We start from the raw sequence: 26,439 nt of genomic DNA, 5'->3' as shown, positions 1-26,439 counted from the left end.
GAAGGTTACAGAGACACACAGACTAAACCATCAATACTTTGACAATATCATGATGGTTTTCTCACTGACATCATGCTTGCTGTTCGCAGGCTACTCTGCTGCGGAACCTGACACACAAAAAGTACAACCAAGCTGGGGCCTTTCTATTTGACTGGGAGGGGGGGGGGGAGAACAGAAAAACAAAAAAACAAAAGAAATAAAGACAAAGAAGAAAAGACAAGAAAAAAAGAAACGGAAAAAAAATGGAAGAAAGAAGAGAGAGAGAGAGAACACAAGAGATGTCAGATAAAAAGAAGAAGAAAAGGTGACGAGTACTGCTAAAGGCCGACAGAGTGCTGCCGAGTCTGATCACGTTAATCAGGGCACACTAATCATCGATCTCTGCCAATGGGAGGCTTTTTACAGCGCTGTTACATCGCCTGGGAAAAAGAGAGATTGGGAGAGAGAGGAGAGAGAGGGAGGGAGGGGGAAGGGAGAAAGAGAGAGAGAGGGGGAAAATAAGAAACACGCACGCACACAGAGAGAGAGAGAGAGAGAGAGAGAGAAGGAGGGAGAGACAGAGAAGGGGGGGCAGAGGGGGAGGGAGAGAGAGGCGGGGAGACAGAGAGACAAGGAGAGAAATAAACACAGAGAGGGAGAGAGAGAGAGTAAGAGAGAGCGGCAGACATACAGACAGGAAGACAGACAGAGACAAAGAGAGAACTAACACAAATGTTCTTCCTTTTTTGCAAATGTCCAGGCTGGTAACAGTTCAGCAGGTGAGACGGGACGTAACCAAATATGACCCACCTCTACTCCTCTCCAATCAACGGGCGCGCGCGCGTGTGTGTTTGCACTCGTGGCTGTGTGTGTGTGTGTGTGTGTGTGTTATATGTGCGTGTGTGTGTGTGCGTGCGCGCGCGTGCGCGTGTGTCTATCTGTCAGTGTATTGATATGTTTATGTTTGTTCGTTTTTATCGTATTGAGGAAACCTTTTTTTTTCTTCTTCTTCTTCTTCTTCTTCTTTTTTTTTAATTTTTTTTTTAGCGTCTGCCGTAACTAAACACAAGTGGAAAAAAAGGGAGAAATTTTCATTTTCATTTTTAAAACCTTCAGGTTTATTGCGGGAAATATTCTCCACGGTTTAAAAGGAACACAGAGAGAAAAAGCATCATGCTCTGAAAACCTGGCATGGCATTATGCTCTTTAAAAAACAACAACAACAACAACAAAACAAAACAAAAAACCCACCCTGCCAAATGTGTAAATAATAACAGAACCATGTATTAACATGAACATCTGCAAGCAAAAACAATTCTATTTATCTAAACAAACAAGCTTTGCGCAACACAGGGCGCTGCCATATTGGGCTTAGCTCTCTGGAAAGGAGACAGAAAGAGATCAATTGTGACGTCACATGAACAATGCCACAACGCCAACTTCCAGGGCAGCTGTATGGGAAACAACATGTTCTGTGATTCAAACTGTATGCCCATCACATTTATTGTTTTCAAAAGTTGCGACAGTGAAGTCATTGCCTCTGCAACATGTGCTTTCCTTGGGCATGACGGAGTTGTAAAACATGCAGTATCCACATCAGCACTCACAACCTGGATCTGTCCGTGTTGTTGACGTTTCAGCAGCTTGTTTTAACTCTTCTTCCGAAATCGCCGGTTCAAAATGATACGAAACTAAATCAAAATCTATCCCAACAGAGGCCTTTTTTTTCTTTAAAAAACAAACAAAAAAAACACACACAAAAACCCACCTCGCACAGGGTTTCTTGACGAATTTGTTTCGACCTGCTTCGCAAGGCAGACAAAAGCGAAAGTCTCCGAACTTGTGATGTCACAACATTTTAAAAATTGCGGTCCCCATGAGACGAGACTTAAGCAATACATTCAAACAAAGTTTTTTCTTTTCTTTTCTTCAGACATAAACGTTTACCTGCTTAAAAAGAAAAAAAGAAAAAAAAGAGGACAAATAAAAGAATTTAAAAAAAAAGAAAAAAAAGTATTGGACGAGCCGTAACCATCTAATATCTATTTATGTAAGACTTAAGCCAAACCACTTCGTGTCCCCTTGAAAGTCTTCTACGAAGTAGACCACGTGATCTTGGCGGACTTGAACCAGCAACTGGAACCCCCAGCATCTCTATACTATGACCTCGCCCTCTGACCTTTTGAGAAGGACAGCCCCAGGTGACTTATCTCCGTGTGACCTTTCAAAGAGGTCATGGTCACTTGGGTAACTGTATCTCTGCTTTATTTCTAGCAGCAACTTGAGGAGCGAAATGAGCAAGGAGAGTTTTGTGAAGGATGGGTTCTTTGTAAAAGGGTATGGAAATTTCCTTTGAAATTTAGATAGCTACTTATTCTTTATGTTTCACTTTCGATAGATGGTTTATTCTCCCCCCCCCCCCCCCCCCCCCCCCTGTTTTCAGTTACTTATCTAGTACCATTGTTGCTGGGTTTTTTTGGTTTTTTTGTTTGTTTTTTGTTTGTTTGGTTTTTTTGTTGTTGTTTTTTTTGGGGGGGTAGTTTTTTTTAATTTTGTAAATTGGAGTCGTGTAGCATACACGTGTATGAGCATAAAAAATACGAACTGTACACACACCTAAAAGAAAAGAACGAAAAAAGAAAAGTTCGGTAGAGTTAGCAAACTTCACTATCAAACCAAACGTTACTTCGACCAGTTCTAATTTAAGTCCAATCGATAGAAGGATATATCCAAACTCATTGAAAGAAAAATGAGAGGAGCACGCAAAGTGAACCATTCGGTAGGCCAGTTTCACTCCAACCTAAAAACACTTCACAGACAACCTTCATTTAGTTGTTTTAGTGTGAACTTAAATTGTAAGTATTCCAGAATATTGCCGAAAATTGAGATGGATTGGACTTCCAAAGTGCACCAACTTTCTACGCAATGAAGAAGGGTCGCTGTTTATGTCATGAAAATTATTGATTTTGCACTGGGGCCAGGCTTATTTAAAATATACTGCTCCTTTAAAATTGTCTAGTTGGAAATGAAGAGCACACATAACTTTTGCCAAGAAGTATTCTTTTTTTCTTTCCTTTTTTTGCCAAACATCTTTTGTCTGGTATTATTAGCTTAATATTTGCAGAAATTCTGGGTCGGATACACATACATAAAGGGCATAATATGGCAATAGCCCATTTTCCGTGTGCAATGAATCTTAAACGAGGGATTGGGTGGATGCCCTATGTCGAAGTTATTACAGTTTCTTTTAGTAAACTAGACTAACAGGAAACAACATAAAATGGGATGAGGCTTTAAGATAAGATCAAACAAAACAAAATAAAACTGAAAGTCTTTAAAATGAATTAAAAGCATAGTATTACTGAATCTTTATTTTGCGTATAATTGTTTTGACTATGTATTCTTCAAACAAGACAAATCATATCATTTTGCGATTGTAAAACGGAAAAAGATTCGAGAACTGAAGAAGGAAAAAGAATGAAACAATGAAATCGAAATAAAACACGGAAATGAAACAAACAATCCAACTTAATCTTCAGGGAAATCTGTGTTGTATTTCTTCCTTAAGGGTTATTGTGTCTGAAAAATATGTCATGCTCGAAGTCTTTAAGTGTCCATGTGCCGGTGTGTGTGTGTGTGTGTGTGTGTGTGTGTGTGTGCGCGCGCGCGCGCGCGGACGTTTCTTGCAAAGCTCTGGAACGCTTTCAATACCGTTTAAACCAGTGGACACAGAACATTTGAGACTTCTAAAATGTGTTCAGTCAACAAGACTTTGATCTCAGACGTCACAAGGCTGAACAGCTATTTCAAGGTCTCTCTATACTATTTCTCCTCTCCAGTTCTGGTTGACTGCCGGTAAGAAGTGTGTCCGTCAACTAACATATAATATATATCATAATTATAACATTGCTTTTCTTTTTCTTCTTCTTTCGCTGCCTTATTTTACGTGCCCTTCTCTCTCCGGTTATCTCGACTACTATATATATATATATATATAAAGCCGGCAATTTCGTATTTTAGCATATTGATTCTGGGATCTTTTCAAAATAAAATGTTCGTGCGTTTTGCAATGCAGGCATGAGAGAAACGACATGAATTTAGGGGTATAATCCACCCTCGTGATTTAGAGTAAGTTTTAAAAACGATGCGAAATGAACTATAATCATGGAAATGAATCACTGATCCCTTCCAGGTTGTCTTGAAGATGATTTGGGGAGCTGTAATCTTCTTCTAACAAAAACATCAACAAACATAGTGTAGTATGTAGGTGGTGGAAGGTGGGATGGGAATGGTAGGGTGTGTTGATGCAAAGCATCGTCAACACTAATTGCAAGAATCGTTCTTTGGTTAAATGACTTCAAAATTAGGCCAGTCACTATTACAATGGCCACATGTCAGCTCTTTTGTTTTGTTTTTCTTTTTTGTTAGTAAAAAGATTACAGCTCCACAAATGACCTTCATGATTTGGATCAGAGATGGTTTTCTTTGTTTGAGTTTTATTCATATGGCAACTAAACGTGACAAATACCCAACAGGTATCGAAAATATTTTATCATATGTGAGTTGATCTTATGGCGTTCACCGGATGACAAGGCTACACGCTCGTTCTTTAAGTGCTTTTGTGTACATGCGCAGCTCACAGTCTGGTGGTGGTTGGGTGTGGGGGTGATGCTTATACTGTTTGTTTTTCTGTTTTGTTTTGTTTATTGTTGTTGGGTTTTGTTATATATATATATATATATATATGTAATGTTTAGTTTGTTTTTCATTTCTCCTGTGAGAGTACTTGAGAGAGAAAGGAGGGAAGGGGAGAAAGAGAGAGGGAGAGAGAAATACCGAGTTTTATTTATGGCTTGCAGCCTTGCTTGCAGATGGTTTCATAATTTGTTTGTGCACGAGAAATAGTTGTTGCTGTCGATGTCCCTACCATGTTGCCAGTGTGTGTTTCCGAGGCGTCATGTTGCTTCAGAAAATTACGCCATGACAACTATGTCCCAAACGTGCTGTCCTTCCTCTCAATCTTCCCAGCCATTCTCTCAGAATTCAAAAGTCAACAAAAACCAGCATGTTGCAATATCACACACAACGCTTACTTTATTACAGAATGACGGGGACGAGTAAAGACAGTTTTGCCGAAAGAGCCGCGCGTGAGGAGGCGGAAGTAGGATAGTTTGTCATGCGCAGTGAAAGCAGAGAGCGGGGAGCCTCTGTCCCAGCCCCGACCTTGAACTTGTGTCAGCGGCCCCTGTGAACACACCACACACAGAACAAGGGTCAGGGAGGGCATCAGAGGTGAGGGTGAAGGTCAAGGTCATCAGAACACAGAACACCTACACAACCTGTCAAGATAATTACTGCACAGGGACACGGTGTGTGCGTGCGTGCGTGCGTGTGTGTGTGTGTGTGTGTGTGTGTGTGTGTGTGTGTGTGTGTGGTCACTGCGATGAAAAGAAACAAACAAAAAGATGAAGTCAAACATTATTTTTCTGTTGCAGTTGTCACCCAGAGAGATCGGGAGAATCGAGGAGGTGACCTTCAACACATGCCTATCTTTTTCAATTGCGGAAACACTTTTCACATCAAAACTGTAGGTCGGTTATGTCGCAAACAAAACGAACACAATGCGATCATGGTAACAAATCTTCAGAATTCTTTGTTTGCAACTTTAAAAATCATGGCTGCTGATTAACTTCATGTTTGTACACACGCAAACGCGCGTTCGTAAGCACACGTGTACGAACGTAATCACACACACACGAGCGCGCGCGCACACACGCACACACAGAAAGAGCGAAATAGAGTGAAAAAGAGTGGTTGTGAAAGAGAGATGGGGGTGAAGAAGCACGCGCGTGTAATGACAGAGTAAGAGGACAGACAGACTGAGAGAGAGAGGAACACAGAGAACAACAGAGAGGCAGCGAGAGAGAGAGAGAGGAGAGAGAGAGAGACGGAGATAGAGCATTCTTGCCCTTCTTTCAGATCCTTTCTTCTTTTCATAAGAGACGAACAGTCAAAGGTGTATATATATTAAACTGACAGATCATCATAACTATATACAGACTGGGTCATGATACTTCCTGAACATCTACACATCTCAGACTGCATTCATCTACACACTTTTTATGACAGCCAGTAATCGTGCCGCTTCATGATTCCATTCCAAAAGAACTGAAGTTCGTAATGTGGGCGATCGTGAAATAACACACACACACACACACACATACACGCCAGAGAGAGAGATCGAGAGAAAGTAAAAAAAAGAGGGGTAAAATTAAGTCCGTTTAAATGTTAAAACTGTGACAACCTGGTTGCACGTCAGTGTGTTTCTATCATTTGACAATTAAACTTCTGCTGATCTGATGTTTTCCTTTATTTGAAATATGTAAATATATCTTAAAAATATAAATAATGTACGTATCGGGTATGGAAGGAAAGACAGCATGAAAAACGGAAACTATTTTATATAAACTGGCCACTTGCAAAGTCTTTTTCATCCCCAGATTTTCCCAATACGACTGCATTCAAAGACGCCTAGCTTGGGAAACAGGAGTCATTATGTTTTTTTTAGGGTCTCCACACACAACGCTCACTAAAATAACATAATGGGACATCAATGCATAAAAAGGACAATGGCCCACAAACCTTTTTTAATGGAGGGATGGAGGGAGAGAGACACATGGAGTGTGAGAGACAGAGACAGAAAGTGGAAAAGGCATCAAAGGCATCATGGCATGAACGACTCCTTGCGCAAAGATGGGCAGGTGGCGAGACGAAAACCTAACTTCTCTAAAGACTGAACCATGTAAACGTCATGAGGACGATCATCATAATTCTATGGCATCAGACAGCGACATAATTTTTCATATGTTTTTATTGGCCTGAGATCCTTTTCACCAGTATAATCTGCGTACCACCACATCATACAATGAGTTACTTTGGCTTGTAGTACGGAGTGTAGGTTTTTCACTTTTTTGTTTTTAAACCTTAGAGTGTTCTTTATTCTTTATAATCCTACGTGGATTAACATCCCTCGATTCTGACCTCCATACGCAAGCTGTAGTTTTCACATCTCGATTCATTCATTCAAAAATTACTTCCAGTCCGTCCAGCTAGTGGTCACGGGAAATCTCTGAAACGCTCGACCATTCTTGACGTGTACGGTTGTCACTGCTCGATCACAGTCAGCTGTTTTGTTTAAATGTGAATGGGCCCACGTGATTCAGCGAATAGCAGTGAATAACTGGCATCAAACCGAGTACACAGAGGAGAACACTTGTCGTTAGTTGCTGCAATACATACATACATACATAGACATCCATAGAGCGCTCAATTGATGACGTTCCTCATCATACCCTTTTCTCGGGCGCAAAGGAAAGAAAGGAGAGACTGAAGGATGCAGAGCGGCAGGGCAGAGAGGGGCGATGTGACAGAGCTCTAGCGGTCGTTTCTAAAGTCCTTTAAGTGCATTACTCTCGCATACCTTGAACAGAAACAACACCCACACCCACACAGACACACATACACGCTTGCCATCGTCTTATTTGGATTCGCTGGTCAAAACCAGAAGCATATATATAGATATATTATTTTGTCTCCGTCTAAACGGAAAAGGAGTGAAGGCAGAAAAAAAAGGCCAACTATACTGCCGCTATTTTTACTATAGTGACGTTCTCACCTCCGTCTGTACCAATCAGAACACGCTCTTTCCCGTTTGGGCCAACGGTCACCGTCAAGGCCATAAACACACGCTGCGATCACGACGCGTTTCTGTCTCCGTCGTGTGACCTATCGTTCCAGCGGACAATAACAAGTTAAGAGCCGTTAGCTTAATCGTTTGTCCACGATCGGAGGGAAAAGAAAAACATCGTTGTCATCCAGCCCAACTAACAAGCTACCGTTTCCACTCAGTTTTTGTTTTGTTTTTTTCAAAGCACTGGCGGTACATCTGCCGCTCTTGCAAAAAAAACAAAACAAACACACACACACACAAGGGATGATTTTTATGTTTGTTTCTGAGTTCCGAATTTGTCCGAATCTCAGAGCCAAGTGTAAAAAAGGGCCCGGCTACCGAAACAGGCCAATCTAATGGGATGTTTTCCATACGGGTGGAAAAAAAAAAATGAAAAGGTGAAAGGCTCCAGGACTATGCGAATAGATAGATAGATAAATAAATAAAAACGGTTGACGTCTTTTATGTCTGCCATAAAAGAGAAAGGGTTTATGGTAAGCAGAGAGAGGGAGTGGAGGAGGGTGGAGAAGGAGGGGAGGAGAAGATGGGCATACACACACGCACACACGGCACTGCTGAAATCTGGTGTATTGCGGACTAACGTTCCTCCGCCTCACTCCTTGCTCAGTCAAGGAACAATTAAAAACAAGGATTGACTCACGGAAGGAACCTTTCGGGTTTTTTCTTTCTTTTTCTTTGTCTTTTTTTTTAAATTGTAATTTCATACTGGTGTAACAATGACTTTTCAATACGCTTGGTGGGGGATTCTTTCTATAGAGGGAAACAGTGAAAAGGTGAAAGCGCAGAGTACGTGAATTGATGAATTACTAAAGGAATAGGCCAACGACTGAAGAAGCATGAAAAACTAACACATTAAACGGCCCCCTTTGACACCACCACCACACACACACACACACAAAATGAATAATGATAAATAAATACTCTTTTTCTTTTTTTAAAATTTATGATGATGGTGCGGATACATATAATTATAGCGCCTATCCTCAATGAGAGACCAAGCTCTAAGCGCGTTACAAACATTGAGTCATTTGCACAAAAGACTGCCTACGTGGGTAAAGCCACCTGCAGCTGCATTTGGTCTCTCATCATTTGTTTCCTGTGTCATTCAATCAGGTTCCAGTCAAGCACACACACAAACACATACACACTAACACACACACTAACACATACAATGATACATATAACATTTTACGTGAATCAACGTTTTGTTTATTTACTCTGCTATGTACGCAGCAATACTCCGTTTTCGGGGCGGGTGGGTGGTGGTACATGCTGGGTGTGTTTTTATTTCCATAACCCACCGAACTCTGACACGGATTACAGGATCTTTAACGTGCGTATTTGATCTTATGCGTACACATGAAGGGGGTTCAGGTAATAGCAGGTCTGCACAAATGTTGACCTGGGAGATCGGGAAAATCTCCACCCTTAACCCACCAGGTGCGACGGGAATCGAACTCGGAAAGTCGGGCCAGAATCCAGCGCTGTAACCATTTGACTGAAGCACACACACACACACAATTTAAAAAAAAAAAAGAATAAAAAAGAATAATAGATAAATATAATTATGAATGAAATTATCATATGAAAAAGAAAAGAATTAAAAAAAATTTAAAAAAAGATCGAAAGAAAGAATGAGATACAGACATCTTTTTTTTTTCAAGTGAGGACAACACCTGAATTTTACGTCCTCTCTTCCCGTCCTCGATCTCTCCCTGATCCCCCCCCCCCCCCCCCCCCCCCCCCCCCCCCCCCCCCCAACTCTCTTTCCAATAACTGTGTTTCTGAGAGGAAGGAGGTGGAGGATGGGTGGATTCTATTGCCCTCAATACCACCAGCCTGTCCCTCCTCCACTACAGTGTGCCACATTTTTCTTATCTCAATACGAAACACAAATACAAAAACTTTATAGTCTGTGAAACAGATAAATTTGTCTTCAGACTCGCTAAACAAGCAATCAGCACAAAATATTATTTCCTATAAAGACACACTCAAAAAGTAGTATTCACAAGAACGGCGTTCGTAGAAATCGTAAAATCCACTCGTAATTTTGTTTGCTCACCAGACCAACTGGTCATTTTCTATCGATTCGAAAAATAAGACTTTTAAATTGTAGCGCTGTATCTTTTGAAACCTTTATTCACTTATTATTTTCTGACATACCCGTCCGATCTTTCATATATATATATATAAAGAGAGAGAGAGAGAATCTATATATGTATATAATTATATATATATATATATATATATATATATATATATATATATAATGTGTGTGTGTGTGTGTGTGTGTGTGTGTGTGTGTGTGTGTGTGTGTGTGTGAGACAAGACAGAGAGAGAGAGAGAGATTTCCAAACATATTCATTCTTTTCTTGTTTCGTATGCTCTTTGTCATAAAACAGAGATCTTTTGCTTGTTTTGTTCGATTCGTTTGACTGTTTGTGTAAATCATATGATATGGTCTCTTGTGAAGTGTTCTTAAGTAATGTCTTAATTGGAAGTTGAAGTAATCAAAGTGTCACTAAAATCAAATTTCAACAATGATCAAAACAGTTACCAGACTAACGGAAGCACCAGCACAAGTAGCGCGTGGTTTACAGAGTGTAATGATGAAGCAGAAAAAATAGGCCAGACTTCTGATGAAACGTATTCATTAAGGCATACAAAACTATTCTTGGACAGTCTCGAAAATGTTACCTACGAAATAGAAGACATCTTTCAAACGTTAAATCACTGAGACAATTATTCGGCACTTTTTTTTCTCTCTCACTCTTTACGGGTCTTTTTTTGGGGGGTGGGGGGTGGGTGGGGTGGGGTTGTTGTTTTTAAGTGTGCACATAAACCTTTAAGTCCTGGTAAAAGACGTCTCCAAACTAAAACTTCGTTAAAACTGGTCAGAACGATAGCATTATTTACTCTCTTTCTCTCTCTCTCCCCTTCACATATACCACACACACACACCACAGTGTGGGAGAAACAATCTCGTCGTGGTGCCTGCACGCGCCCGTGTGTGTGTTCTTGTGGATGTGCATAAAAAAATTATGAGTGTGCATGCTTGCCCTGCATGTAGTCATGTGAAGAGGATGAGGTAGGGAGGAGGGGAGGTGTCTGCGTTTCAATCGTGCGCCGCGCGCGTGTGTCCGTTGCATTAGCGCGTGTGTAACGGGAGAGTCAAAAACAAACTTCAAAGAACGCCTTGTTGTCCGACATCTCCCCCTCCGCCCCCCCCACCCCCCCCATCCCCCCACCTCTCCAAAGCGACTGATGGCTGGTTGAAGTGAGGAAAGTGGGGGAGGAAGGGGGGGGGGGAGGCGGGGGGTTGAGGGGGGGGGGGGGTGTTGGAGGGGTGAAGGAGAGGGGCATGGAGAGAGAGAGAGGAGTGGGAGGGGGACAGCAGCAGAAGAGCAGGGTTGAAGTTTACGAACACGGGTGGGTGGAGGTGTGTGAGCGAAGGGGTAGTGAAAAAAAAAAAAAAAAAAAAAAAGAAGTGGAGAGGCACGGAGAAGAGCAGGAGTGAGGGATGGTGTGCGAAGGGGCAGGGAGGAGAAGGGGGAGGGGGGGGGGATAGGGGTGGCCTCTCCAAGACAACCTGTTCACGACGACATCAAAGCAAAAGGAGGTGCCCCCCTCCGCACCCCCCCCCCCTCCTCCCCCAACCTAGAAAAAAAAAAAAAAAAAAGTTTCCTCGATCACCAAACAGAGCCTGTGTGACTATTGTCTGTGGGAGTCTGGTCCCATTTCTTCTTTCTCCTTCACTTTTGTCTGCCTGTCTCCACACAGTCAGGCCATCCATCCTCGGTGAGAAAGAGAGAGAGAGAGAGGGGGGGGGACTGGAGAGGATATACAGACAGACAGACAGACAGGATTGAGGCAGAGCGAGAGCGACAGGTAGGGATAGGCAAGGGGGTGGGGTGGTATTTGAAATCTGTGCATGTGCAATAAACATACCACATTCGTGAACTAGGATTTCCCTGCTTCGGGCTGGATACGGACTTTTGAATCAACAAGGCTTACCCTGTCGAAGGCATGACTGAAATGTGCAGTATTTGAACGGACTTCCTCCCCGACTGACACTTTGTTATTCATTTGCTTGTTGTAAGAGAGTTTGCTTGCAAGCAGCCAAAACGTTTTTGGGGAAAAAAGCTCATTTTCATCATGGTGTATAAAGCGAAATACACCACAAAACAAGTAAAAAAAATACTAAGGTTTTAATCGAAAAAAAGAAGAAAATAGGAGACACTTCAGCTTTTTAAATCAAATGTATAACACCGTAATTGGACATTTGAAAATCTTATATATTGCTCTGAAAGTTTACTTTCAGATAACACTGACAATCAGTGCTGCGCAAGCTTCGTTCGAAAGGAAAAAGGAAAATAAAATTTAATTTTATCGAAATCAAATACAGCACCGTAAGTGGTCATTTGAATATCTTTCGTTATATTTCGTTTTATCTAAATCAAATACAGCACCGTAGGTATAAGCGGGCAATTGAAAATCTATTGTTATATATTCATGCCATTGCACTGAAATTTTACTTTCAGTTAATACTTAATATCAGAACTGCGTTTCTTATAGCCTACCACGGCTGCTACTATTTGATCTCCCCCCTCTCCTCCAACCCCCACTCCTCCTCTACCCCACCCCCTCCCTTGATTTATGATACCCGCGGTACACTCTTCGGTAAATTATTTTCCCTTGTTTCCCGTGCTCTGGTAGCATAAGGTTACACTGCTGTGTACACTACCATCACAAAAAAGATGTTCCCCTTCTTCTCCCTCTGTTCGATCCCACTCACGCCTCCCCACCCTACCACCCCCATTCCCCTTCCCCCCCTCCCACTTTCTCTCCCTCACGCACACACTGAGACGAAGATGTTGAGTCGCCGCGGCACGGACGTGTTGTTTGGAGAGGTGGCCACATGTCACGGGTGGCTGACTTGACAAAGAAGCAGGTTAGCTCCTCACAGACAAAAAAAAAACCCATAATCTATGGCCCCGTCACTGCCCTCGCTTCTTCTTCTTGGCCAACTGTGGGACCACGGATCGCCTCTCCTAAAGCGCGACAGATGACTTTCTTTATACTGTCCCCCATCTCTCTCTCTCTTCCCCCCCCCCCCCCCTCTCTCTCTCATATACACACGCTCGCGCGCGCGTGCGCGCAGTCTTTCATTCATTATCGGCTGAAGATGTTTCTGTCTTTCTTTCTGTATGTCTCTGTCTGCTCAACTATTCTCATTTGTCTTTCAACATGTTCAATATCAATCTGCAGTAAATCAAATTATTCAAATACACACGTATAGTCAAGCGTTATTTATATTTATAAAAAAAAAAAAAAAAAAAAAAAATCTAATGCACCAGACAATGATTTATGATTTTCGGTTCTTGCGGATAAATATGTAAAAGATGTAAAAGAAAAAGTGTTATTTTCTCTGTCAAGGAAAAAAAAAAAAGAAAAATAAAAGAAAGAAAGAAAGAAAGAAAGAAAAGACAGTATCCAAACGTCGAGAAAGTGATCATCACTGAAATCAAACATCATTCTTTTCCTATATGAATTTATTTGCGGACGTTTGTTACTGTGGAGTCCTTTTCGTCTGATGTTAAAAAAGGATAAAGAAATAAAATGCAAAGAATTCAATAAACCAACAAATGTTTCTACTTGTATTATGCGGTTTTATTTCCTTAACAACCGACAATGAACGCCACATCACTGTGGCTAAACGAAGCGAACTAACAAACCGGAACCAGGGAAAAAGGTATTCGGTGGGAGCAAGGAGAGTGTGACGAAGGTTGGGGGTGGAGTGCATGGGGTACTGTATTTGGGAGAGAGAGAGAAAGAGAGAGAGAGAGGGAGGGAGAGGGAGAGACACACACACAGACAGGGACAGACAAGGACAGAGAGAGAAGGTGAATGAGAGAGGGAGTGAGGGGTTCCGTTCCGAACAAACAGGAAAGATCTCTTCAGATACTCATCGCTTTCACTTGTATGCTACTACTCGCACCATATACATTGAAATAATGTAACAGGTAAACTACATGACTTCTCACCACGAGACAGAAATATCAGTCTTTATCGTCAACGTGTGACCGCTGGTATAAAAGTTAGGGAGCCTATATTGGCGGTCAGAGTGATTTATGTACGTGCGCTCTGGGTCTTGCCTTGAATCAGGGTGTACGACAAGAAGACATACGCAACACTGATTTCCTTACCATCATCGTTATCACATTTATTATTCTGGTGTGTGTGTGCGCGCGCGCGTGTGTTTAGGGAGTGTGACCGTATGTGTGTGTACACATGTGTCCGTGGTTGGCGCGCACGTATGTCAGTGTTGGCGTGCATCACAGAACGTGCATGTGTGTTGTGTGTGCGGAAACGTTTTAAACAATATTTTCATTTGAAAGAGACATATTTATCTTTTTGTTCATTCATCTGACTTTCGTTTTGACATAAGTTTTTGTTTTGTTTGTTTGCTTTTTTACTTGCGTTCAAAAACATTTTTTTCAGTCATGAAGGATAAACGCTGTAAATGCCATAATATAAATGATGTTTAGATCAACGTTCATCACTTTAAAAAGACCTTTGTCCAAACAGTGTAGCTTGTGCGTGCAATCATGCGCGACCTTTTTCTTCTTTTTTTCTTCTTGGGTGACAGCGTTTCTTTCAAAACTTGTCGGCAGTTGTGCCGTTCAAAACTTTGATATTCTATTCCGTCTGGTGTGTTCTTCCTTTTCTGCATGCATTTTTTTCTTCGACTGTCTTAATTTTTGTTCATAATTTGCCAGTCTTTTTCTCTCTTTCTTTTTTCAAACAATTATTGTAAAACATTTAAGGTAATAGAAGTAGCCAAGAAATTGTGGTGTTTTGAATTATTATGTAATGTAAACTTTGTTCTATGTTCGCCTGTTTGTTCGCTTCTTTTTTTTTTTATACAATAATATTTACTTGGAAGAGAGAGAGAGAGAGAGAGAGAGAGAAAGGAGAGAGCCTTTGTTTGTTGTGTTGTGTATAATTTCACTCACTTGATCCAAAGTGTTTATCATAAATAATTTTTTTTTTAAATCTTTTTATATACCCTATCCTCTCCAACATCTTTCCAAACGCACCACCACCACAACTCAACCAACCACCTCACCAACCAACTAACCAAGCGTCCCCCGCCCGTCAAAGAGCCATCACCCCCAGCGCCCAAACCTTACTAACGGGAAGTAACTCCCGCTCACCCGACAATCGATTTTTTCTTCTTCTTTTTTCGTTGTCGCGTCGCTAGCGGTACCGCCGCCGTGGCTTGGGGGAAGGGAAAGGAAAGGCAACAGGACAGTGTTGCTTCAGTTGGCAGGCAGCGAAGCAACGCCACGGACGCTTCTCTCGCTGTCTCTCAGATTTCGCACACCCCCACGCTTCACTTTCTGCTTTTTCTCCGCCAGCTCCATCATTTTGATGTTCGTTTATTTAAAAAATCTCCGTGCAGGTAGAGTATGTGCATGGTAAGATCTGGTTATACCGCTGTTACCTACTTCTTTTTTTTTGTCTGGAGGGGTTGAAGTGTTGATGTTTTCAACTGAATGAACAAGCCATTTCCCAGAGAGATGAAATAATATTGACATGACACAACAAGAACACATGCACAAAATAGAGCCACATGCACAACGAAAGCTTGGAACAGGATGAAAAATGATTTATTCTTGTTCATGATGATTTGAAATGTTGAACCAAAAGGATGTGCACAGACAAAAGCATTGTGGAACCAAGCATTGCCAAGATCTCCATGAAAAACAAAAGCCAAAAAATATACAAACACAAAAACAATTTGATACAATGCAAAACCAAATTTGAAACAAAAATAATGACAAAATGAGATAAAAGTAACAGAAAACATCCAATGACAAACATGCTTTTCTCTTCAATTCCATTTTGAATGAAACAAAAGTAGAGATGATGATGGTCTCACACAGACATTTACTTTCTGACTAGAACTTACACACTCATGAACTAAAAGACACCAACTCTCACAAGGAAGCAAACAATGAAGCTGACAGAAACAGCAGTCGACCCAACTGTTTTGTTTTTTCTTGCAGCATATATGTTACATAATCTGTTATCACAACAATCTGAAAAACAAATACCAACTTCTTGAAAGAACACGCAAGTCCATGTTTTAAAAAGTCTGTACAAAATAATGTATGAAAATATTTGTTCATCTCAATCTTTAAATATGCAAAAATGTAAAGAAAAATTATATGTACATGATACAGAAAGAATTTACAATAACCAAGTGTATAAAAGTTTAAAATCCATAACACACATGCACAAGCGCCTACACACACACACTGAAATATTCTTCAACAATTTACTTGTATGTTCACTGCATTGTAAAAAAGAAAAAAAAAAAGTATATAAAAAAAAAGTAACCTTCCTGTATTATTTTAACAACAGCAGTACTTTCAACACCACACAAAGAAAATCTGATGAAAAAAAAGCAGAAATAAAATAAAACGGGTCGGTGCAAGAAAAACAACAACAAAGACATGCACAACTCATGTCCACACATGCAAAACTACAACACTGAGAACTGCAGGAAAGAGGTAGATCAGGCCACACCCATCCACCACACAACACCTCAACACCACTTTGGTGGTAGCTGCAAGCATTAAGTCATGTATGCACCCTTCATCAGTTAATGCTTTCAACAATACACCTTTTTTGGGGGTAAAATCACAGAACTTTGGACGTTTCATGCTGCAACAAGCCCTGGTGCATGCCACACAAAGAAGCGAAGGAGGCAGGGACAAGACGTGGGAATGAGAAATACTGCACATTCACCCAACATTAACCACCAACAACCTTCACCCCCTTCCTTGCCCAATCTGTCCATTTCAACATTACCGCCGAGACAAAGATTGTCGGGGAGTGCTGTGTGCTTGTATGGCAGGCAGACAGCACATGTTGGGGGGCTGGGGTTTATGACTCAGACAGGATTATTATTACTATTATTGTTGTTATTATTTTCTGGGCCATGGGGGTCAGGGGGCTTGGAAATGTCTAACAAAGCCTGCACTACCTCTGCTTCTGTCTCAGCCTGTCGTTCCTGCTCCTGGCGGTATTGTCTCTGGCGGTCCTCAAAGTCTCGCAGGCGGCGGTTGTACTCTTCAATCTGCTCCCTCAACAAAGCATCCTCCGCCTGTGGAAGAAAGAAAAACATCTTTCACCATCAGCTGATCTAATTTCAAAGGGACCCAAGGCACATGTCCAAGATGTCATGTTTCTCCAATCTGGAGAGGATAATTGCAGGGTGGGGCCTAATGTGATTTATTTATGATGCCTGGTGCAAGTGACGAACATATCCAGGGGGCGGCCCAAACCAGGTGCAGGGAGGATGGCGTGCGCGCGGCATGCGGTCTCTTGTAGCCGCCACTGTGGTCTGCGGGCCAAACAATGGTGCCAGACCTCGCCCCCAAAACACAAGGCCTGAGTCAACACCCTAGACAGCAGCAGCTTGCATCACCTGTGCCTTGTGTGAAGAATGGCAGACATGTGGAGGCCACATGATTAACACACAAGTGGGCTGTGTGATTAGTGAAGGGGGAGGAGAGTGCAGACCAGCTGAGCATGACTTGAGGGGGGCCACACTTCTTACAAAGCACACCCCTGGCCTTGTGCAAGAAAGAAAGGCAAGGAAATGAGGAAAAACAGGATCAGCTGCCAGTCTAAGAAAGCTAACAAAGCCTGTTTTAATTGGTTCTGGCCATTGTAATGAGCTCCCAGCCTCCTGCCAAGGCTGCATATGGCTCCCCAGAGTTGCCTAAGAAAGATACAAGAAGGAAACCTTAATAAAGGTGCCAGCCCTTCCAGACAGCTGAACAGGACCAAGGGTCCCACTTGCTTATTGATTTTTTCCTTTGTCTTTTTTGTCCCCATTGTCTGCTTACAGTTTCATTTTCTTGTTTTCCCAGCCTCAAGTTATGAATTTTATGAGGAGGGGTGGTGTGGAGCAGCCAGCTGACAGAGGGCAGGGGCAAACATGTGCTTCTTGCCAAGCTGGGCTTTCACAATCACAGCAAACTTTCTTTCTTCTTTCTCTTGCTTCTTTATGCAGATTCTTTGTTCTAAGACCTTGGCTTTTTTTTCTCTGGCAAGAAAGTGGCAGATGGAAGGCACAAGAGACCCAGAGTAGGAGAGCTCTCCCAGAAAACTAGACAAGAGGGTGGGGTTTTTGTTCACCTCATGTAGGCAGAGTTTGTAACACAAGGCAGCCCCCTTCCAGGCCCTGGAGAGAGAGAAAGGGAAGCTTACAGGGTGGTGAGAGCCAACCCAGGGCCTGCAGCACCCTGTGGGCCTGGTCAGAGCGCAGGAAACACGCCTGCTGTGGCCAGCAGTCTGCTGCTGCTCTCTCCTTGCCCTTGTCTTGGTCACGCCACAGTTACTTCCCTTCCCCTGTTCCCCTTCTGCTCCCTGGCAGCCCACACAGAGGTGCAGTGTTCACTGCATGGCCCTTCCTTTCTCCCCTCCTGTCTTCTGTTCTCCCCACATCTTTCTGACTTCTCTTGGTCACTGAAACTTGTAATAAATAGTTATTATTCTTTTTTGTATTTAGATGATTACATGTACTATTTTATGACTAAAATAACAGGCCATGAAAAGAGTGTTTGTGGTCAACATGTCAAATCTGGTTAGTGCTTCTGCTGAATGTAACACATCTACATAAAGCTTTTTTTAACCATTTGTAATGAATCCTAGTTAATTTTGTTTATATCTTTATTAATTTTTCCACATCCAAAAATACTTTTTTTGAGAAAGTATGTGTTTGTGAAAAGAAAAAAAAAAGCATGACTGGAAGAACATTGCTGGAAACACTCCTAACAGAAAGAAGTGGAAGTCGTTTCTCTGCCTTCCTTCATCACAAGTCAACAGATGCTGTTTTAATTTGGTGGCTCATATGCCAGTCTATCCTGGTGCATTTTACATTCTCTTTCTTCCTCTCAGACTCACAATCAACGCATATTTTGTTTTGATGTTCTGCACAGTCAGTCAGTCAAGGCGGGTTGGCCACGATGCAAATGAGAAGTGGTGGAACAAAGACATGAACACAAAACTGATGGTGGCTGTATATCACTACAGCTTCTAGCAAACGCTAATGAATACCAAGGTTTCATTTTTTATGGTGTGTGTGCTCCTTCTGTTCAGCTGTGGAGGGGAGAGACGGAGCGTGGCGGGAGGGGGCTGGGGGGGGGGGGGAATAAAGAAAGACGCAGGAGGGATGGAGGGGAAGGAAAGGGTGGTGGCCCAGCCCTGAAAAGGGGTCCAGATGCAGGCAGGGTTTTGTTAATACATTTCCCCCTCTCCTCCCTCCTTTCTCGCCCCCCTCCTGTCCCATCTTGTGTCATCTGGTGCTGTCTTCACCACCCCTTCTCCACAAAAGAGAAGAAACCAGGGGACAGGCCGGCTAATTGGATTAAATGACGAAGAAATGCAAACCACATCCCATGGCGACGACCAAAAAACCTCACCACAGAAGGAGCATCAGGGCCGATAGCGAGGGCCAGGCCCGGCTGCAATTCATATCTGAAATTAAAATGAATCGCAGACAAAGGGGAGGGGAGGCGAGAGATGCGGGGAGACAGGCCATGATGAAAGAGGGCATGTTTACCAAGGCGAATCTTAAACACCTTCATAGCAGCGATAAAAAGTGGGCGAAGGAATATGATTAAGAGGCCATATGGCCTGTGGTTCACCAACCTCCCCACAAAACACAGTGAGGTAATCGCAGAAGAAAGGAAAATCTGGCCATGCTGAGCACTAGTCATCTACATTTGCATCAGGAACAAAAAAAGGCATCTTGTAAACCCAACCACAAAACATGTCGTGTCTTTGTCTCTCTCCTCACATCAGTATCAATTTGGGGGAGGTATTTTTCAATGGAAAATAAAATATAAAAGCAGCCAATCTGAGTGAATCATTTTACGAAGTTGTTTAACCTTATGAATAGTATAGTAGTGAATATATTTAGATTAATAAGCTTCCAATACTCTCTTTTTTTCTCTCTCTCTTTTCTTTTAATTAATAATCAGTTGAATATTCTCCACCTAAGATCAAATCAAATAACAAAGAAACTTATTACATAAAATTAAACTCATGAAAGAACAGATAACAGAAAGAAAATATCTTTCTTGTTTCATACCTTAAATGAAAAGAAGTAAAAAACCGAAAAAGCCCAACTGATATTGACAAAAACAGAAATGGCTCAATGGATTTACGTTCAAAAAGTTTCTTTGCGTATTGTTCTGTAAAAATGGAAATGCTGCTTGTAAACTTTTCACACTAGAACTGAAATGGATATGTTCACTACCATCTGTCAATAATTTACTTTTTAAGCACTTTATTTTTGCTTTTATTTTCTAAATAGTAATTTTTATTGCTGTTTGAAACATATGGCTTCTCTTCTCTTTCCCCCAAACACACACTGTTTATTCTGGTTGTTTTCTTTTTCAACAGAATAATAAATGCATTATGTTTTATGAGTTTCTCCACCTTTTCTGGCCATCCAGCACTGATTATATTTCATGTGGGCAATAAAAACTGGCTCAACATTGGGGAAGAAATTAAATGAGCAAAAAGGAAACTCTTGAACAAATGGCAACAAGTTAAAAATTCTATGAAAGGAAACAGATGTTGCATTTTCTACAGAAGCTGGGGTGAGGGTAACAGATGCATTTGCATAATTCTATGTCAAAATGCTCCAATTGATTAGTTCTTAATGATGTAACAATATGTCACACTAGGACCCAAGACTTCCTTCCCCCCTGATGCCTCTCACGCCTGTCTTTGTCTGCAAGATGGCAAAGTTTGCTCAACAAATACAGAGACTGGTCACAATCTGAATGCCTTTTTCAAGACAGAATACGGATCTAAGTCAGCTCCCATACGCAAGTCTTCTGGTTCTTATTCCTCCCATCTGTCACTTCTGGTAAGCTCCATGCTGGAGACTGGGGATGTTCTAAGCAGCAGCACAGAATGAGGGTGTGGGGGGATAAGAAGGAGGAGGGTTTGCCAGTCACACCAGCTGTCAACAACTTTAAAGTCAGTACTCACTTCTGCTCTTTCGTCGTCAAACTCCAGACATCCAATGCCATCCAGCCGCACCAAGTCGATCCATCCCCTCCATATGACGCAGACTCCGTTGAGGATGAACTGTGATTTTAAGTGAACCTGTAACACAGAATGCAAAACATAAGGACTTTCAATGAAATGTCTGTCATTAATTCTTTGTTTTAATTTCTGGTTATCAACCAAATTGTGTCCTGTAAAAGAACTATGATTATCATCATGAAACAAAAGACATATCATCAATATACAAACAAATGCAAATGAAACAAATGAACAAAGATGAACACAAACATTTAATAAAAACACTAAAAACAGCTATGTTTGTTGTTAAACTTATGTTTTACTGCTAAAGAAGATTTTTTTAAAGTTTTTTTTTTCTATTGATATGAGCTCACAAGTGAACATGTGGGTGTTAATCTGATTTATGTACTGTGATGTTTCACAAGATTCCGGACATCACGTTTCATAAAACAACCAATTTTTGTCAATATTCTCTCCTTTATTATTTTTTCCATGAAAAACAGGAAGCTAACATTCAAAACAGATGTGTATGTATGCACATGTATGTGTGTGTGTTGAATGGGTTTGGGGGAGGTGGGGAGAGAAGAAGGTCACAGGAAAACAACAATAACCACTTACTTTCATCTCTGTGTGTGTGTGTGCGTGTGTGTGTGTACAATCCAATCCTATTTCTATAGGTTTGTAGTTGTACTATTTGTTATTTCCATGGTAATCTGCACTAATTTAGTGACAATAAATTATCTAAGTTTGCAGATTTATTTTGCCACCAATTGAGGACTGAAATGTGCACACACACACACACACATACACACACACACACATGCGCACACCTTATGTGCAAGTGTGAATGTTTAACAGTTTCAATCAAATCTCATTTGTTTCAGACAGCACAAAAACCACACGAAATTTGGGAATCACATGGGTGGCAGCCAAACATCAATTTTGTTATTTGAAATAATGGGTTTTTTCCCCCTCCATCCCTTTTCAGATTTAACTGCACTATTTGACATGTATTTATAGAAGCAAATCAAATTCATTCAGTCTAAATAACACTTAAGGAGTATCATAAAAACTGTAAACAAAAGGATATTTGTAATGCCACTGTCAGTTTTTTTTCTTCCACATTAAGGAAAAAAAATCTGTTATGAATTTCTTTGGTTAAAATTGTGCTTAACTGTGTGCATGGAGTGAGGATGGATGTGAATGTATATGAGGGGGTATGGGCAAGTGTGCACATGCACATTTGTGGCTGTATATTGTATTACATTTGTGGATGTATACATGCACATCCTCATGGACATGTGCATTTCCATAAGATATGAATGAATATCCTGAAGTTCAACTGATCACAGGTCACCAACCTCCTACACTTTACTGACATCTTGAACCACAAATTTTCAGTACTTGAAAACCACAGTGCCAAAACACTGGTTAAAAATACATAGCAACTGCTCTCTATAGTTTTAACATGTATATGAAACTGTTCATAAGATGAAAACCTTAAACCCAACATCTGCAGCATGTGCAGAGTGGCTTAATCATCCTGTTTATCACAGCACTGTAGATCTTACAAACCACAAGATGTATCCCATATGTTCTGGTGGTTTTTCCACCGCCCCACACTGTAGTGTGTGGCAACAGAATGAGTGGTGGTCTCCACTCTGGCAATCCTATTTCCTCTCTTTCTGATTCACACTGACAGGGGCCAATCCTCCTTCCCCATGCCCTTCCACATCACCTCCCCCACAACACTGGAAATTAGTCTGAGTATGTCAGTGAAACTGAACACTGCCTCTCCCCATCCCCCTTGTGCAGATGCAGGATGTGGGTTGAGACAAATTTGAACAATATGCATTTTTTGGTGAGGCTTCAGGTTTCCCTGAATAAATAGTGATTGCATTCATTACAATGTTTAGATGAGTTAATGTTGCATGTGCCAAACTGAATGAAACATATATGACACTGCCCTCTGATTTCTTGTTTTGTTTATTTCCTTTTTAAGGGGTTTTTTTTTTAATTGTTAATGCTTCATCTATTTCTAATAATACAAACGACAAACTGATAAGTTTGCTTCCGACAGAATTGTTAGAAATGCCTGGAGCGTTAAGAAACTGCCTGCCGCACTCCACTGACCAACACAGCAAACCTTTCTGTTTCTCTACTTCCACGTTCAGCAACTTACAGTTACATGGCCATTATAAAAGCATGCCCCATGTTTTCCCAGTCCCGGGAGAATTTAGTAATCTTTTTGTAACAGCCTCCACAAATTGATATTCGACAAGGAGTGGCGTGATCCGCAGATTCATGCGTGACTAAACCGATCGGGTGTGCGCACGGCTGTTGCGAAGCCCGAGGGATCAACATTCCGACTAACAAACGCATGCCGATGAAACCCTGAATAACTGGCGCGTCCAAACCTTACACTGAAATTTTTTGGTGCAGGAGTTCCTGTGAAATAAACGGAGACACCCTGTGACAAACAAACTGCAGCATGAAAACTCTAACGCAAACAAACTTGGCCCCGCTCAACTTCGCCTGTTGCACCCCCCGTCCTAACGGGTTCACAATGACGCAAACGCCATGTTGCTGCTTACAAATCTGCTTCACAAAACTCGCTCTTGCGCTCAAGACAAGTCTTACGCTTCGCATTGACCATGCGGAGATTTGTGCAGCTGTCCTCTCATCCCGGTTCGCCTGATTTGTCCAGCTGGATCAGTCATCATCGTCAGTCCGACATTCAACATGCACTGCATTTTTTTTCTGGGTCGCCTTGTCGTCTGCTTGTGGGAGAGCGTCTTCGGGAAACCCGCGAACTTGCGCACAAGGTCAAGACGAAGGCGAGGCGGCGGTGACCTAGATAAGCAGGCAGGCGAAGGCGGCAGGTGGCAGTTAGGATAAGACAACATCAAAGGAAATGGGCGGCTTCCGGCAGCCCCACCTCTCCCTCCGCGGCTCCATTTGTTATCAATGTCTATTAAACTCGGAACGGTGATCAAACGAGTCCATATGCTCTTTTTCTGTGTCCGATTATTCGCTCTTTATGTTCACGATGGTCTCCCGTCTGTCTCATATGGCCTCATTGTTTTCTGGACTCTCTCTGTCCTCGTTTGTCATGTTTCATTTTATTTCATTTTAATTCTATTTGTTTGGTAAAAGCACTCGATCCAGCAGCACTTTACTGGTTCCCTTTCGTTTCTTACTGAATGACCAGTTAATTGATAATATATATATATATATATATGTATGTATATCTATTGCGCGTGTGTGCCGGTGTGTTCCACAATGATTATAAGCATTATACCTGAAACCCTGCATTTTTTCCCTGCACACCTGTACTTTTCCACATGACACACAACCAATTTCAGAGGTACTCGAGAGGGACGTATGCGGAGGAGGGGGTTGAGTTGCACGTGCTGTGTTTGTAGGTCAAGAGATCCTCAACTCTGTTCAGTAGAGGTAATTTGCTTGCCTGACAATGGGTGATGGCAGATGCAGATGAATTGATCAGTCACATGTTATGACTTAGCCTTTGGATCCCAAATCACAACTCACACACACCGTGAGACACACACACACACACACACACACACACACACACACACACACACACCAAAAGATTTGTATCAGTCGTGCTACGTCATGTGATTTTATTATAGTTTCTCGTTTCTACAGCAGTTTGGATGCTATTGCATTGCCCAAGAGCAGAAGTGCGGCACCATTTATCTATCCATCCTCTCTCTCTCTCTCTCTCTCTCTTTGTTTACTTAGCGCCACTACAAGTCCTCTTGAAGGGTTTGGTATGCATACTGTCCCACAAACAAACAAACACACACACACACACACACACACACACACACACACACACACACAGAGACTTTAAAATTGGATTTTCAGAACAACAGAATAGTTCTTTACTTGCAATCTTTTTCTTTTATTACTCAGTTAAGTGTTTTACTGAAAAGCACGATCCCCCGTCAAAGAGCATTATCTGTTCAACAGTTTATCTGAATTAGAATGCAAACCATTATATCAGCTATCATGTAAACAGTTACACACTGTTAGTTTTATTCGTGCCTCTGTGTATGTCACCGTGACTCTGTGTGTGTGTGTGTGTGTGAGTGTGTGTGTGTGTGTGTGCACCGCTATGTATGTTTATATCACGTGGAACAACGGAAATTACTTCCAATATCATTCACTCAATAACTCTGCATGTAAAGAATTTCCCACAAATTCCACCCCCTCACCACCCACTTTATTCCCACTCTCCTCCCCCATGTCAGAAGGAAAAAAACCGTGTCAAAACCCATCCGGACCCGAAGCCCAACACACCACGGAGCCCACGAAATCGAAATGAGCGAAAGCGCGCCACAAAGGAAAAAGGGGAGTTCCCCTGGCCACACAACACCCAAATGTAGGTCAGAGTTCAACCCACCCCCACCCCAACCCAGCTGGGCGGACGTTACGTAGGCGTTAAGAGGTCAGTCAGCTGGCACACTCACTAACAAGGTCACGGATGAAATGAGGAATGAGTCAAGCGGGGCGAGGCTGGGTGAAGGAAGGGGTTGGGGTGAGGGAGGTTGAGGGGGGGTTGGCGGAGGGCATCCGGAAATCTTTAACTCATTCCCTTTCTCCTCCTCTCTTCAGTTGTTAGTTCTTCCTTCCCCATCCCTACATCTCCCCCCCCCGCCCCCGCCCCCCAACTCCTCACACTCCCCTCCCCCCCACTCCGCACTTCTGAGTAATACTAAACAGTCAGTGCTGTATATCACGGCGAAACAATGTTCAGCAGGAGGGGATTTTTTCCCTCCCTCCCCTGTGTGGTGCGTAGTTTTTGCCCTGGGTGACTGAAAGAAAACTGGACTTTGAACTGCTGCAAGGTCTCGTTCTGCGCACTTCAATTATTCAAAAGAGCACGCCTTCACGGCCATCGATCGCATTTGCCACACTGCCGATTAGAAAGCACCCGTGAACATTTTAAAGCAGACGTTTTATAACTTGAGCAAACTCATGGAAACCTATGGGAAGTTTGAGCAGATAGAACGACTCAAAGCAGCCAGATGGAGTTTTTGAGTCATGTTTTTTTGGGTTTTTTTCTCTCACTTCGCCCCGCAGCATCCCAGTGATGAAAGTCTCTCTTTTCTCCTTCTGCCCAAAACACACACAGGTGTGCGTGCCGCGCGCGTGCGTTTGCGCACAAACATATGCGCGCACGTGTTCAGTTCGAGACAGTAGTAAAATTGCATTCTATAATCAGTTGACCATTGTTTTCATTCAAGTGAAAGATCAGTCGAAACAAATTACATATTTGTCTGTCGCTGAAACATTGTTCTTTTTTATGGTTACGGACCAGTCATTATCATCAGTGTGTGTGAGTGTGTGTGTGTGTGTGTGTGTGTGTGTGTGTGTGTGTGTGTGTGTGTGTGTGTGTGTGGTGAGTGTGGTTATACGGTGATTGTGAAAGACTATATCAAACAATTCTTTGTCACTGCACCAATCATATTCAATGCAAGCTGCGCTTTCTTCTTCTTCTTGTATTTTCATTTCTCTTTTTTTTTGTCACGACAGATTTCTCCGTGTGAAATTCGGGCTGC

At 42.0% G+C, this 26,439-nt stretch overlaps 1 protein-coding gene across 1 annotated transcript in view; it reads right to left on the bottom strand.

Annotated features, from left to right (window-relative positions):
- Positions 1–5,047: 5,047 nt before the first annotated feature.
- Positions 5,048–26,439, bottom strand: part of LOC143285889 (core-binding factor subunit beta-like) — a 111,684-nt gene continuing 90,292 nt past the window's right edge. Inside the window, exons 4-6 of the mRNA XM_076593334.1 lie at positions 20,813–20,929; positions 16,785–16,904; positions 5,048–5,224 (exon numbers count right to left, since the gene is read on the bottom strand). Coding sequence (XP_076449449.1) covers positions 5,069–5,224; positions 16,785–16,904; positions 20,813–20,929 — 393 coding nt within the window. The 3' untranslated portion in view covers positions 5,048–5,068. The remainder of the gene's footprint in view (positions 5,225–16,784; positions 16,905–20,812; positions 20,930–26,439) is intronic.

The sequence above is a fragment of the Babylonia areolata genome, chromosome 9 (genome assembly GCF_041734735.1).
Source record: "Babylonia areolata isolate BAREFJ2019XMU chromosome 9, ASM4173473v1, whole genome shotgun sequence".
Lineage (NCBI taxonomy): Eukaryota > Metazoa > Mollusca > Gastropoda > Neogastropoda > Buccinidae > Babylonia > Babylonia areolata.
The sequence above is the reverse complement of the archived record's forward strand: the minus strand, read 5'-3'. Positions and strand labels throughout refer to the sequence as shown.